Source organism: Salvia hispanica, chromosome 2, assembly GCF_029641045.1.
Source record: "Salvia hispanica isolate PSC_SH4W2 chromosome 2, Shi_PSC_v1, whole genome shotgun sequence".
In the NCBI taxonomy this organism is placed as follows: Eukaryota; Viridiplantae; Streptophyta; class Magnoliopsida; order Lamiales; family Lamiaceae; genus Salvia; species Salvia hispanica.
Window position 1 is genome coordinate 52,749,994 of NC_142693.1, and position 13,847 is coordinate 52,763,840.

General features: G+C 37.2%; 2 protein-coding genes across 3 annotated transcripts; both read right to left on the bottom strand.

Moving 5' to 3' along the window:
• Nucleotides 1-799: 799 nt before the first annotated feature.
• On the bottom strand, nucleotides 800-7,740 carry LOC125200930 (uncharacterized). Of its 2 annotated transcripts, none has more exons than XM_048098766.2 (13): nucleotides 7,586-7,740; nucleotides 6,843-7,374; nucleotides 6,075-6,277; nucleotides 5,804-6,001; nucleotides 5,449-5,520; nucleotides 5,137-5,232; nucleotides 3,567-3,646; nucleotides 3,343-3,418; nucleotides 2,963-3,173; nucleotides 2,529-2,725; nucleotides 2,040-2,148; nucleotides 1,757-1,846; nucleotides 800-1,678 (listed from the first exon to the last, which is right to left on the bottom strand). In XM_048098766.2, the coding sequence occupies exons 2-13, from the start codon at nucleotides 7,345-7,347 to the stop codon at nucleotides 930-932; spliced, it is 2,586 nt and encodes an 861-aa protein (XP_047954723.1). In that variant the 5' UTR covers nucleotides 7,348-7,374; nucleotides 7,586-7,740; the 3' UTR covers nucleotides 800-929. The 2 variants fall into 2 exon arrangements, with proteins under 2 accessions (XP_047954723.1, XP_047954724.1); XM_048098767.2 differs by having other exon boundaries at nucleotides 7,580-7,736.
• A 1,129-nt stretch (nucleotides 7,741-8,869) lies between these two features.
• On the bottom strand, nucleotides 8,870-12,718 carry LOC125200874 (proline-tRNA ligase (DUF1680)). Its single transcript, XM_048098686.2, has 12 exons — nucleotides 12,006-12,718; nucleotides 11,715-11,917; nucleotides 11,418-11,615; nucleotides 11,269-11,340; nucleotides 11,092-11,187; nucleotides 10,931-11,010; nucleotides 10,753-10,828; nucleotides 10,473-10,683; nucleotides 10,199-10,398; nucleotides 9,971-10,079; nucleotides 9,809-9,898; nucleotides 8,870-9,728 (listed from the first exon to the last, which is right to left on the bottom strand). The coding sequence occupies exons 1-12, from the start codon at nucleotides 12,499-12,501 to the stop codon at nucleotides 8,974-8,976; spliced, it is 2,586 nt and encodes an 861-aa protein (XP_047954643.1). The 5' UTR covers nucleotides 12,502-12,718; the 3' UTR covers nucleotides 8,870-8,973.
• Between the last annotated feature and the right edge of the window lie 1,129 nt (nucleotides 12,719-13,847).

A 13,847-nucleotide genomic window follows, 5' to 3' on the forward strand; every position in this document is an offset into this window, starting at 1 on the left:
ACATGGGTTTTGATACCACTTGTTAGGATCATGGATTGCACATTAGTTTAATATTGTTCGCTTTGGATCAAAGTCACATAAATTTGATTTTAGGCCATTTCCAAAATGACTCAAACTCATTGGAATTGGACAACACATATATATTGGTTCTAACTTCTCTGATGTGGGATGCGTTTGCATTCCAACAAATGAATGTACTCTTTTTTGTATTATGAGATTTTCGTAGTTGAAGTTTTTTTCGAGATAGCAAGAGATAACATGAATAAGAATATCCTCTTTTTATCAATACGATAATTTTCGTCCAAATAAGAGTATTAATAAAATAGCTTATTGAGTTGACTTTATTGTAAAATCTCCACCTCCTTTTAGTAATCTCCTTGTAGATATCCTGTTTATGTGTCATATACTTTATCCATCCCAAGGTAGTAGGGACATTTTTTTTTATACGAGATTTAAGAAATTGATTTATTATAGATTAAAGTGGAAAGAGAAAAGTAAGAGAAAAGATAAAGTAAAAGAGATGGAGACAGAGTAAAGTAAGAGAGAGAATAAAATTTTTAACGATAAAAGAAATGACTCAGTTATCTTGGGATGGAGGGAGTATTATTCGGTTAGATCCTCTACTATGCAAATTTGTACAGCAGATCCTATTGTTCCTTAAACAGCAACAAAAAACTATTTCTTCCTAGCCCATTATTGATACATTTAGTTTAGATCTACTGCTGTTAATGCAGGTGTCAATGGAAATCTCTTACAAAAATATACATATTATGTAACTTGAGTTGAATTCAAATAAAAATGAACGATGTGAATGAAGTAGTTTATTCCCAAATATGTGTTACTACATCTTTACAACTTACAAGCACCATAAATCGCAACGTGACACAATATAACTTAATCTATTTAAGAGTTTACACTTCCACCATAATTCACTTAGATGTATTAAAATATACTGTGTAAGACTCATCTTTCAAGCTAAACAACGGAGATAATATAAAGTTTCTTCTCACCCCTTTTGCAATGAAGCTAATAGGATGATACTTGCTTATTCCATCTTGCAATACAAAGCTTGACGCTCGATGAAATTCGATATCTGATGCACCAGAGCCACATTTTAGTTTCACACTTGCTCCAGAATCACTCAAAAGCTCTCTATAAACAAAACAGCCCTTTGGGGATATGGACTCCAACGATATCGTCCCATCCTTTCCGTCTAACCCAGCAACCAAACGGAATACAGATTGTTTTTCCATGGATGAGGATTTAGATACTGAAAGACTCTTACCTTCCCCATTGTGCAGCACAAATTTACCTGGAAAATCAAACAATTCTAACATGACCGACTTGCCTATGAGATCTATTGATGCTGGAGAGTTTTCGGAATTCGAGTTCTTGACAACAAGTCTAAATGTAGCTCTGAGAGCAGCATCAGTCCCAACTTCAGGAGACTTTTCCATTATTATAAGTTCATCAGATTCTGATACTACAAAGGTAGAATTCCTGAATGCTTGCGCGAGAGTAATGAGTTGAGAGTTGTAATCAGCAGGAACTGGAGAGATTGATTCCGAAAGAGAAGTACGTGACTTTATTTTAATGTCCCAATCACCATTTGAAAGTCCGGCAAGAAGGTAGGGGCCGTAGAGGAAAGCCTGAAGAGAAGCATAATTTGGCCTATCATCTGCAATAAGTGAACTTGTTGATTGCCTGAAAAGAGGAACACAATGAAGATTTTAATTAAGAAACTGAAAGATCATACCTTGAATAGCCTCGGTTCTTAGGCTCAAAGGCAGGCGAAGTTCAATTTTGTCTCCCAGAATCCAACTTTTACTGATGGACAAGAAATTACCTGCGCGAATGAATGAAAAACAATCAGTTTTTCACTTTCTTTCCTCTCCCTTTCTTTTGAGGGAGTGAAAAACAATTAGTTACTTGTCGTTTTCTCTATCACAATGGAAGAAATAAGAAACAATTTAGCAGACAGCCAGATCAGCTCGAACACATATTAAAATAATGCTAATTACAAGCCAGTTGGAATTTACCTGATGCTGGCACAGACAAATTTTGACCATTTAAAGATGCCTCTGAGCCAGCTGAAGATGTCCACGAGGGAATCCTCAAGTTGAGTGTTGATGGTGTTACTTCTGCTTCCTGCATTAAGCAGAACTTTAGAGGAGATTGCAGATATATCAATGGTTTATGCATTGTTCTCAGAAAGAGCAGAGAGATGAAAATTTACTGACAGAATATGAGAGGAGAAAAGTGGCTCATATTTCTCAACCAAGAAAGACAATTAAACCCCATGGCGGACAAATATATGCACAAAAAGGAGTTTTTGGTATAAGTTCCATCTGCAATCCCTGTGTAGAAGCCTCAGCTCTACCTCCACATACAGAATTACTTTGTTTTGTCATTTTGAAGAGGAACAAATTATTGCTTTGGGAAACCACTATAGACTATGCCTCAATAAGATTTAACAATGAAATAAAGGACGTAACCAATAAGTAGCAGCTAATCATTGATTTCTTTACCGTCTTTGAAGATATAGAAACTGTTACTTGGAGCCTTTGATCCCAGGAAAGTACAGGTTCTACTCTTTGACTCAGTCTGACTTGGCCAGATCTCCAATGAAGTGTGCTAGGTATATATTGTATGATGTAAAGTGCCTTTTCTTCTCCCTCCTCTTCAAAGTATATTGAGTCTCCTAATTTCGAGAATGATTCGATTCCTGTAAGTGAGAATAGAGAAAATTGGAGAAATAAACGACATGATCCTTAATCTGATATAATAACAGCTGGAAAGCACAAAATTAATTATGAGTTGAACAAGTCCTAGCAACTGAATTAAATTCCTAACAGCTTAACAAATTTTGTCGACAAGTAAACATCTCTTTATTATAGTTTGGGGTCATCCAGATAAATGCCCAACATGGATAATGGATGCCAGAAAAGTTAATGGTTTTTACCAGTCCCATAACAGCACCAGAAGGAATCGAACTTGGTTCCCCATCCATGGTAGCTTTTAGCCTTGGACCCACCAGGGTGTAAGGGATACATGTAGATCATAACTCCAGGATCGTTGCCTCTTTGGATGCCTAAGACACCATTTGTCAGGGCCTTTTCATAATAATCTGCATATACAACTTTTCTGGTCCACATAAAGAGGTGACGAGAAACCTATGGAAGCAAAGAGAAAAAACCAAGATCATTGATCATATCAAACAATACTCAGCAACTTGGTGACACAAAGTAAATGGTTTTATTCAGGTGTCTAAATATATAGCACATAATAGTAAGCCGTGGTGAACCTACTGCCTTAGGAAAAAAACAAAGATACAAAACACACCTTCAGCATGTTATAAGTTGTACAAGATTCTTGATTCTCAGTTTTGAGTGTGTTGGCCAATCGTTTTGGATCAGACCTACAAACTCAAATAAGTCATACCACATATAACAAGAGAATAAACATTATTACTTGGTGTGATCAATACAACAAGAAGAATGATTTCAACACTGGTTACCTTTTGAATTATAAAATGAAAATAAATTCCCAGAAAGCTTAAGTTTTACCAAAATTCATCAACTGATGTTCCTCCTGTAGCATAGCTGTGAGATGAGTTGACAATATCCATGAAGTAGGTTCCTATTTCCTAAAAGACATGTAGACGCCAAGTTATCTTTATGTTACCAAACAGCGATGACTTTAGGTCTCAGCAGGAAAGAAGTTTCATCAATGGGAAACAAAGATATGATAAACCAAAAAAGGTTGTTGTAATTTGGAGGTAGTATTGACTTTTTGATATTCACAGAACACCATAACACAGCATGAATCTGATCTTCAAAGTATGACCCCTCATGGCATGTAGAAACTATATACATTCAATATTTTAGACACAACACGAGGTTGTGCTTTCTGTGTTGAGCATTTATGAAAATCATTTCTATATCCTAATAGCCAAGCTTACTTAACTTTTTACGCACTATAATTTTCAAAATCCATGTATACCATATCAATAGTCAGCAAAACAGGATGATACAAGTCTAACAGATACATATATGGGTATGTTACGATCCCACATTGAATACACAAGCAATTACTGTTTAGGGTTGTTCTTATGTGGGCTGCAAGATGAGATATCCCAAAGAGCTCCTGGAACTATTAGATCAGCAATAAAACTAGCTTCGCAACAAGTGGTAATAACATCTGGAGGTAGAGGAAAATCTCAGTTTCCTACTAGGTCTAGCAACTTGTTAGGGTCTAACATGGATCAGATGAAAATTGGATAAAATCGGAAAATGCCTTATTAATATAGTACCTGTTATAGAATATAAGTATCTCACATCAGTTATGTGTCCCAATCAGGCTTAGTCTTTTGTACTATATACATGTGCATTATGAAGTAATGAAACAGACCTACTACTTTTGTCTCCTATGTCTGTATACTTTTCCACATACGTCTATATTTAATTATTCTACAGTACCTAGCAAAGGAGCTGCTGAATCGTTTTTACTTTTCGATGGAATGCTAAGTATGGTCAGAGACATCGCTATAAGGCTCTGCAAGTGTTTATTGTAGCTGACCTTGATGACGATTTCCCTACACCGACTAATTTAGTTAACATGCAGGAGAGTACGCGCAGTACAATAGACGAGGAAAATTGACTCCTAACTTAAGTACCCATCAACATTGCTTGTAAATCCAATGTGGAATCAAAACAATTGAATTGAACCCCCTTGAGAACCAAATTCCATGGTCTCACACTCTAGGGAGCCTTCACGTAGGCACGTATGGCTTGGTACCTCTTGCTGCGCAGCCCACTCCCCAGCCCTCTTTCATATCACATGTGGATCCAGGGTCAGACCAAATTGTTTCAGCAAAAGAGAACAAACACCACTAGAAGAAATGATTTTGAAACATTGTTTTTGAGTGGTCGTATTTTGTTCAAGTTCTAACCTTTCAGTGCAATGATGTAAGTTTTCCTTTAGCCCATGAAAACTTATAGCCAGATTCTACTGAAGGACATTCCACTTTCTTTATCACTACATCAAGGTGGGACGAGATATATGTTGTGCACATGCCCTTTGGCCATGAACTCAGTTCCCAATCACTTGCAACTCAATAAGACACTACAGTCTTACCTTATAAAGTGGTTCGCCAGTAATTTCATATCGCCTTTGAGACCCAACAACAATTGGAATGTGTGTATTGGAATGGAAACCAGATATATCATCAGCCTGAAAATGGATGTTACTAATCAGTTTAAAAAGTAGCATGAACCAATGACCTAGGTAAAACAATGAAAAATAAGGTATTAAGACATGAGATTCAGACTGATGCATCTGTCCACAGTCACCTTTCTCAGACAAGTCAAGTAATTAGCCTATATGGAACAAGACTGATTTGATATTCCCAACAGGTTGAAACATTCTCTCTAAAAGAAAAGTAATTACCTTCACTGCTAGCAATCCCAGAAAACATGGCTTGTCAAACAGGTGAGCTAATGCTAAATGTTTTTGGTCACCCTGCAAATTCATATTTTTTTTATCAGGGCATGTTGCCTTAACATACTACAAAAATAATTCTAATTGCAACATAATTCAGTGCTCCTTTCACTTCTCCATTCTTTACACATAAAAATAAACATATATTTGCTCCTTCAAATATTATATCTTTGTTCTACTTTTTTATTGCAAATACTAACAAATGAGTTAGCTATTCAATAAATATTCACTTCTAAATAATAAAAGAGAAGCAGATAATTTTTCGAGTGAAACAGTACTAGATTTCCATGTGATGCATCCTTACAGTTATTGAGTATAGCCTGTAAAGAATATCATTCATGCCACCCGTTTCTTCGTTCAGTGATAACCAGTGCCTTTCAATAGTGTACTTTTTTATTACTTGTTGCACACGGTTGTAGAAGTAATCAACCATCCATTTCATCATTTGTAATGCTCGAGCGCTATCAGCCATGGTGTACTGATCCAATAGACCGGCCAATATCTGCAAAAACCTTGAGAGAATAAGATCTGGAGCCACATTACAGAAAATTTGCATTGTGAATAGAAGATTGTACCTTGTGGATTGTATAATATGGAGCCCAAACTTCTTGCAGAGTTTCGAATCGGTCAAACAACTCAGGTGGAAATGCCGAGAGATAACCCGTTCCAATCTTAATTTGGCAGTCTGATAGAGCAGAAACCACTGAGGACATTTTTTTCTGAAGTTCGCCATCATGCGTGCTAGCCCACATTAGGGCAGATGCACTCAAATAATGTCCTTCATTAAGTAAAAAAGAGTAAGTCTCCTACACCGAAAAATTTTTGAAAGCCTAAAAACTAGAGGCCATGCACTATTTCATGTCAACAATAGCTATTAATTTTAAAAATCCATTTAGTCAATAGTAAATTCTGTGTCTTTTAATGTCAGATCAGACTGCAAAGGGCAAAGCATACAATTCATAACACGAATTTCATGCATAACTTAGATGCTTACTCAATTTCACAATTCACATAAATGATAGTAATAAAATGAAATAAAGACACCAATGCGCTTGTTACACAAAGATCCCAAAAATATTAAATTGTACAATTCTTCAACTGTAACATGGGAAGAAATATGGAATGAAAACCATATGATTCATTTCCTTGATCTCAAACATACATTCCTAATAAACCTAAACCACCTCATTTATATTTCATGTATACTAAAGAGAAAGAACACAGTATCAACTCTAAATATGCTTCCAAATTTGTGCATTGCAATAAGCAAAAACATCCAAATATCTCACATAAATCGAAACCAACAACACATCAAGTCAAACTTGCAGCTAAATGAAACCAACCTACAAAATGGCCCCTGAGCTCGACATCTGGAGCCTCCCAACCACCGTATGGTTCGCCAGGAGCCTCTAAACCCGCAGTCCTCCGAAAACTCCAAACCAGTCTGTCAACATCCAGCATCAACAAATACTCCAAATTAGTCTGCTGCGCCACACCATGAACTGATTTAGGCTCCAATCTGATATCATGTAACGAAATTTCCCTCAAAAATCCACCTCCGTTCCCCCTCCCCCTCCCACCACCGCCATTCTTCATTTTCGTATACATTGCATTCCGGCTAATCTCACCGCCTTCTAAAAGCATTTTCCTCGGAATCAAGTTGGACCACGTTTGATCATCGGTGGGCATCAAATGTAAATCAGCAACATTCTCTTCCTCCCGTGATGAATTGTTCGATAAAAACCGTTGATAGCGAGCAGTGTGTGATAACACACCGGTGTTAGTGCAAAGCTTATGGCTCAAAGCCAAACCGAAACACAGAAAAAATACAATCAGACCTCCCAACATGTTCACAAATTCAGAAATAAATTACACCTGCACACCACAATAAATGATTATTTAGAGGGGAAATACAGCAGAACGTCATCTGCTGGAAATTGAACAAGAGCTATCACTAACACTCAACTAATTCCATCATATGCGATAGTGATCAAATATTCTAAATGTAAGCTTAATTAAATGGATGTAAAGTCAAACATCGAAATAATACTCCTACTAAGGATCAGGAAAAAAATCATACGCTTACATGAAAATCGCAAAACTAACGATCACCGGCGCGGCGACAGAGTGAGAGTCAGCGACTGCAAATATTCCCAATCTATATACCCGTTTTAGTTTCCTTATTTATTTCAGGTTATTTTGGCTTTTGGTACTGATTTTCGTAAAATATTTTAATCTTTAGTCTCTAATCATAAAGTTCTTCAAAGTATTAACAACTCCAGAATTGAAGCTACACATCCAGTACTTCTTTTTTATCCATTAGTACTTTTTTTACTCCTTCCCTCCCGTAATAATTGACACTCATTGACACAGATTTTAAGGAACGTAAAGAATTGTTAGATTAAAAAAATTAGTGAAATGTTAGATCCATTTTTTTATATTAATTTTATAATAAAAAATGTGAGTAAAGTGAGTTAGGGGAATGTGAGACCGACCTACTTACTATTTATGGTAAAAATGAAGTGTGACAATTATTGTGGGACGAACCAAAATGGAAAGGAGTGACAATTATTATGGGATGGAGAAAGTATTAGATTATAATATTTCTATTCTATTTAAATGTTATGGACAAATATTTTCCTAGTTTCTTTTTTATTTAGACATGAAATCTTTATAGTTTTGATTTTACTATTCAATTTCATGAATAGCTAAACTTGGGCCTATTAAAATAGATATCAGGTATTAGATATCCGATATCTAAATCCGAAAAGTTAGATAATTGGATACCTGAAACCCGATTAGACAAGTGAAGAATTATGAAAAGGAAAAGAACAAAATTATATTTATTTATTGCAAAGGTCATTTTTTAATAATCTTAAATTAATATATAAATTGCTAAACAGCGTATATACAAATGGGAAACAAAAATGGAAAATACTAACAGTGGTACTAAAGTACTCCCTCCGTCCCCTATTAAGAGTCACACTTCATTTTTACCATAAATGGTAAGTAGGTCTCACATTCCACTAATTCAATTCGCTCACATTTTATTATAAAACCAATATAAAAAAATGGGTCTCACATTCCACTAACTTTTTCAAACCAACTTTTATTTACATTTCTTAAAATCCGTGCCCGGTCAAAGTGTGACTTCTAATGAGGGACGGAGGGAGTAAAAGTTTATATAAAATGGAAAACCATAATTTCACACAACCGATGGGATAGACTGCAACACAGAAAGGCAGAGATGACAGCCATCTGCGCTACAATGCTACTATTGTGAAAAAGTAAATATGAATAATTTGAGTCTAACAAGATTTAGTTGAAGAAATTTAGACACGTGAATTTACATTATAGAAAGAGAAAAAGGTTAAAAATGTGAATATGAGTATTCACAATTCATTAATGTTGAATCTATTCTCATGAAACTTTAGAGAAATAGAATTTATTTCAACTCATCCCTAAATCAATTTATCAAGAATGTATATTGAAGTAGACTGTGTAAGATTCATCCATAAGGCTAAGCAAAGGAGAAAGAAGGAAATTCCTGTTCATCCCTTTTGCCACAAAACTGATAGGATGATACTCGTTGAATCCATTTCTAAGTGTGAAGCTTGCAGCCTCTTTGAATCCATCATCTGCTGATGATCCTGAGCTGATGCAGCTGAGCTTGATGCTGCTCTTGTCACTGCCGCCGCTGCATATGTAGCAGCCTTTCTTATCCTCAGACTCCATCGACACGCTTGCATCTTTCCCATCGAGCCCCTTAACGAGGCGAAAAACAGCTCCATCAGCCTCAGCTGAGTGAGCTACTACTCCTAGAGGCTTTCCCTCTCCATGATGCACGACGGCCATGCCAGGAAGATCAAACGGCTCTAGCACGACCGACTTGCCAATAGCATCCCATGGCTCTGTGAGGTCTTCATGAGCCGCGGGGTCTTTCAAAATGAGGCGAAAAGTTGCGCTCGCAGCAGCATCTGTCCCGGCCTCAGGCAAGCTTGCCATCTTTAACGTGTTGTTTGTGTTTGAGACGAAGAGTATCGCTGCCTCGGGTCCTTGAGAGAGAGAGATCAGCTGAGAGTTGTACTTGGATGATGGGAGTGGTGTTAGCCAGTCTGAAAATGCAGTGGCTGATTTTGCATTGATGTCCCAGTCTCTCTGAGTGAGGCCGGCAAGGAGGTAGGGGCCGTAGAATATAGCCTGAAGCGAAGCGTATTCTTGCCTGTCATCTAAACACCATCAAGAATCCTTGTTAGCAATGACACAATGGCGGATGTCAAAACTATGCTTGGTGAATATTTGTGTATACCTTTAATTGCCTCCATCCTAAGACTTATAGGAAGTTCAATAGTAATACTATCACCACGGCTCCAGCTTCTCGAGACTGATAGAAAACTGCCTGCATTGAGCAATGAAAAAAAATTGCTTTAGGTTATAAGTATATAGCTGTTGGAGCCTAAATGAATCTCACCAGGTGATGGTAGGGGCAGATTTTGGCCGTTGAGTGTCGCCTTTGAGCCTTTAGAATATGTCCAGAGAGGTATTCTGAAGTTCAAAGTAGATGTCCCGCTTGCGGTTTGCTGCAAAAACAAGTGAAACGAGGCCTAGTTTTTCAGTTGAAATTTGACTAATAATGCAACCTTTTCTGGTTTACGTTCCTTGTCATTAGAAACGTTGACGTAGGGGTGAGACATAGTACCTCTTTTGACGAGGTGAACGTAAATGAGATCTGAAGGCGTGGATCCCACGAAGCGATTTGCTCTACTTGCTGGTTCAGGATGATGTTTCCAGATTTCCAGTTTAGAGAGCTACTTATGTATTGTATTATGTAAAGAGTTGGAGTATTTCCTCCCTCCTCAAAGTATATTGAATCTCCCAATTTTGAAAAGGATTCAATTCCTGTTGCCAGGAAAGATTATGATATACATCAAGAAACAAAACAAGCTTCACTTCACAAGAAAAGGTTGTTGTACCTGTGCCATAGCAGCACCAGAAAGAGTCGAATTTCGTTCCCCACTTGTGGTAGGAGTGAGCCTTGGAAGTACCAGGGCCTAAGGGTAGCATGTAGATCATGACTCCAGGCTCAGTCCCTCTTTGGATGCTCAACACACCATTTGTTAGAGCCCGCTCGTAGTAGTCTGCATACGCCATCTCCTTTGTCCATCTGAACAGGTTCCGTGAAACCTGAACATTCCCACAATCGCCATTTAGTCACCTATATATATATATCACACCAGTAAATAGAGAACACACCTTCAGCATGTTATATGTCGTGCAAGATTCCTCATTCTCCGTCTGCAACGTACCAGCTAGACGCTTCGGATCAGACCTAAATAGAATTGGATCAGGCTGTTTGTCATCTAGAGACACTATAAAGGAGCATTCAATCTACTTGTATGAACATTATAGCTTGGATTTCTGATTTTCGTACCAGAACTCTGACACAGACGTTCCTCCCGTGGCGTATGCATGAGAGGAGTTGACAGTATCCATGAAGAATGTTCCTATTTCCTGACAGACACAAGTTATTGAAAACCTCACTGTTTGTTAAGGTACAATACAATAGCGTTGTGTCGAAATTTTGCGTAATACCTTGTATAACGGATCGCCTGTGATTTCATACCGCATTTGAGATCCAACAACCACCGGAATGTGAGTGTTGGCATGAAAACCGGACAAGCTATCGGCCTAAATAGATAACAAGACTGAAAAAGCATCAACAACATGATGACTAAACATACACATTAATCATATAATGAAGATTGTTACCTTAATAGCTAGCATTCCTAGAAAGCATGGCTTATCAAACAGATGGCCTAATGTCAAGTGCTTCTGATCACCCTGCAAAACACCATACACCGAAAATGAATGTTTTCCATATTCATAAACGATCCTTTGGAGAGGCGAATTAAGCTGACCGTGATGCTGTACAATCGGTAAAGAGCATCATTCATGCCTCCAGTTTCTTCATTCAACGATGTCCAATGCCTCTCGATTGTGTACTTGGCTATCACGTTCTGCACACGGTTGTAGAAGTAATCGACGATCCATACACTCATCTTCAATGCTTGTTCATTGCCACCCAAACTGTACTGATCCAAAAGCCCTGCCAATATCTGCCAAAGTTCCCATCCATCTATCAATCTTAATTACAAAACACTTTGCAAAACTCAAAACACAAAACTTGCGCAAGACAGGCAAAGACGACGCCAAACCTTGTGGATAGTGTAATAGGGCGCCCAAACGGGCTTTATAGCCTCAAAACGGTCAAAAAATTCCGAGGGGAAAGCTGAAAGATAGCCGGTTCCCATTTTCTGCTGACATGCTGATAGAGCTGAAACTACAGCATTCATCTTCTGTTTGAGGCTCTCGTTGTGAGTACTCGCCCACATTTGCGCACACGCGCTCAAATAGTGCCCTTCAATCAATCAATAAATGCCTTATACACAAAATATTTACAATCAAATCAAACAAAACAGAGTACTCTGTTTACAAATGAGACCTACCGACAAAGTGGCCGCGAAGCTCCATGTCCGGGGACTCCCACCCGCCATAGGGGCTGCCGGGAGCGTCCAAGCCTGCAGTCTTGCGAAAGCTCCAGACGAGCCTATCGACATCCAAGATGAGCAAGTAGTCTAGATTAGTCTGCTGAGCCCTCCCATGCATGGATTTCGGGTCCAATCTGACATCGTGCAACGACACCTCACTCAACACGCCTTTGGCTCCACCCGAGTTCTTCATTTTCCGATACACGACGCCCCAGCTATGCTCGTCCTCCTCCTGCAGCATCTTCCTCGGGAACAAGCTCGACCACAAGGAATCATCCGTGGGCGTGACATGATGCGAGAGCATCTCGTGCTTCCACGTCTCGTTCTTCGATGTCAGCAGTTGGTATCTCAGAGTGTGAGATTGAGTTGGAATGTTGGTGCACTCTTTGCACAAAATGTATCCGCATAATTGCAGGATCAACAACACTTCAAGAAGAATAAAATAAATCTTCATCTCCTATGTTCATGTAATGTGAAGTGAGGATCCAAGATCTATGGATAAAATGAGTAAATTCAACAACAAATGAAATCCATAGCCATAGAAGCAAAGCAATGGTGGATTTTGCCACACTAGAAAGAATGATTAATATTGCACACCTACAACATATAAAGATATTTATTTATACATATACTTATTAAAGTGAAACTAGTGGTACGAGATTAATTGCGTGCAGCAACTCTACCTGCAATCTTATGCATAATTTGAGAGATCTAGTTGGAATTGCTCTATAAGAATCAACGGATGGGATGTCATTTTCTTAAAGATTATATTTTATAGTATAAGCCATGAATTCTTTAAAATAAATTCTCATCTATTCTGAACTTGTACGTTTCTCAAAAGTAATTGGATTATTTTTCAAGATCTATTCAACTAAATTTTGAAGGGTTGTTTTGATAGACTTATTAAAGTCCAACTTGTCTATCACAAATATAAAGTGTTTTGGTAACATTCTAGATATGCTACATCCTGAATTGCTTTCAAACTTCCTTAAATTATCGAAAATAAGGTTTTATTCTCCTAAGATTGGCACTAATATGAGATCTGAGAACCATATCAATTCGTTGATCTATTAATATTGGTTGGCATAACAAAATATTTTAGTTGTTGATTCAATATCAGTTAGCTGAATCATAAATATAATTAAAATTTTTAATATTGAAAATGATATATTTTGTGATGTCAACTCACATTCATGAATCAGTAAACTGATATTGTTCTCAATTCTCATTTTAATGTACTACTTTATTTATCATTATATCACAACTTATCTTATAATAAAGTAAACTGATATTGTTCTCAATTCTCATTTTAATGTACTACTTTATTTATCATTATATCACAACTTATCTTATAATAAGTAAACCCATGGAAAAAGATTTTTTATTTAACATCCAAATTTCACTTATAATTTACAAGCTATTAGAAGATTAGATAAATCGCTTATAAGTACAAATTTCCACAAAATAAAAGCAATGGCATAGCACAAAACTATGTAACAAATCATTTGTTTTCCTTATTTAAACATAAGATGCATTTTCCACTCTATTGTACTCAAGCCTAGCCTTAACCCTAGCTGGCCTAATGATATTAATTAATAAGAGCTATGAAAAGGGAAGACGATCTCACATGTCAATTATTCACCAGACGAAATCATTCTCTTATAAAATAAAATGTTATTCCAACAAGTATTTAAATTGAAAGTGAGGGATATCTAATTGGCGTATCACACCGGCAAATTAGACAGGATATTTTTTAAGCATTAATTTTATAATGATTTTTATGTGGGCATACATTATTTC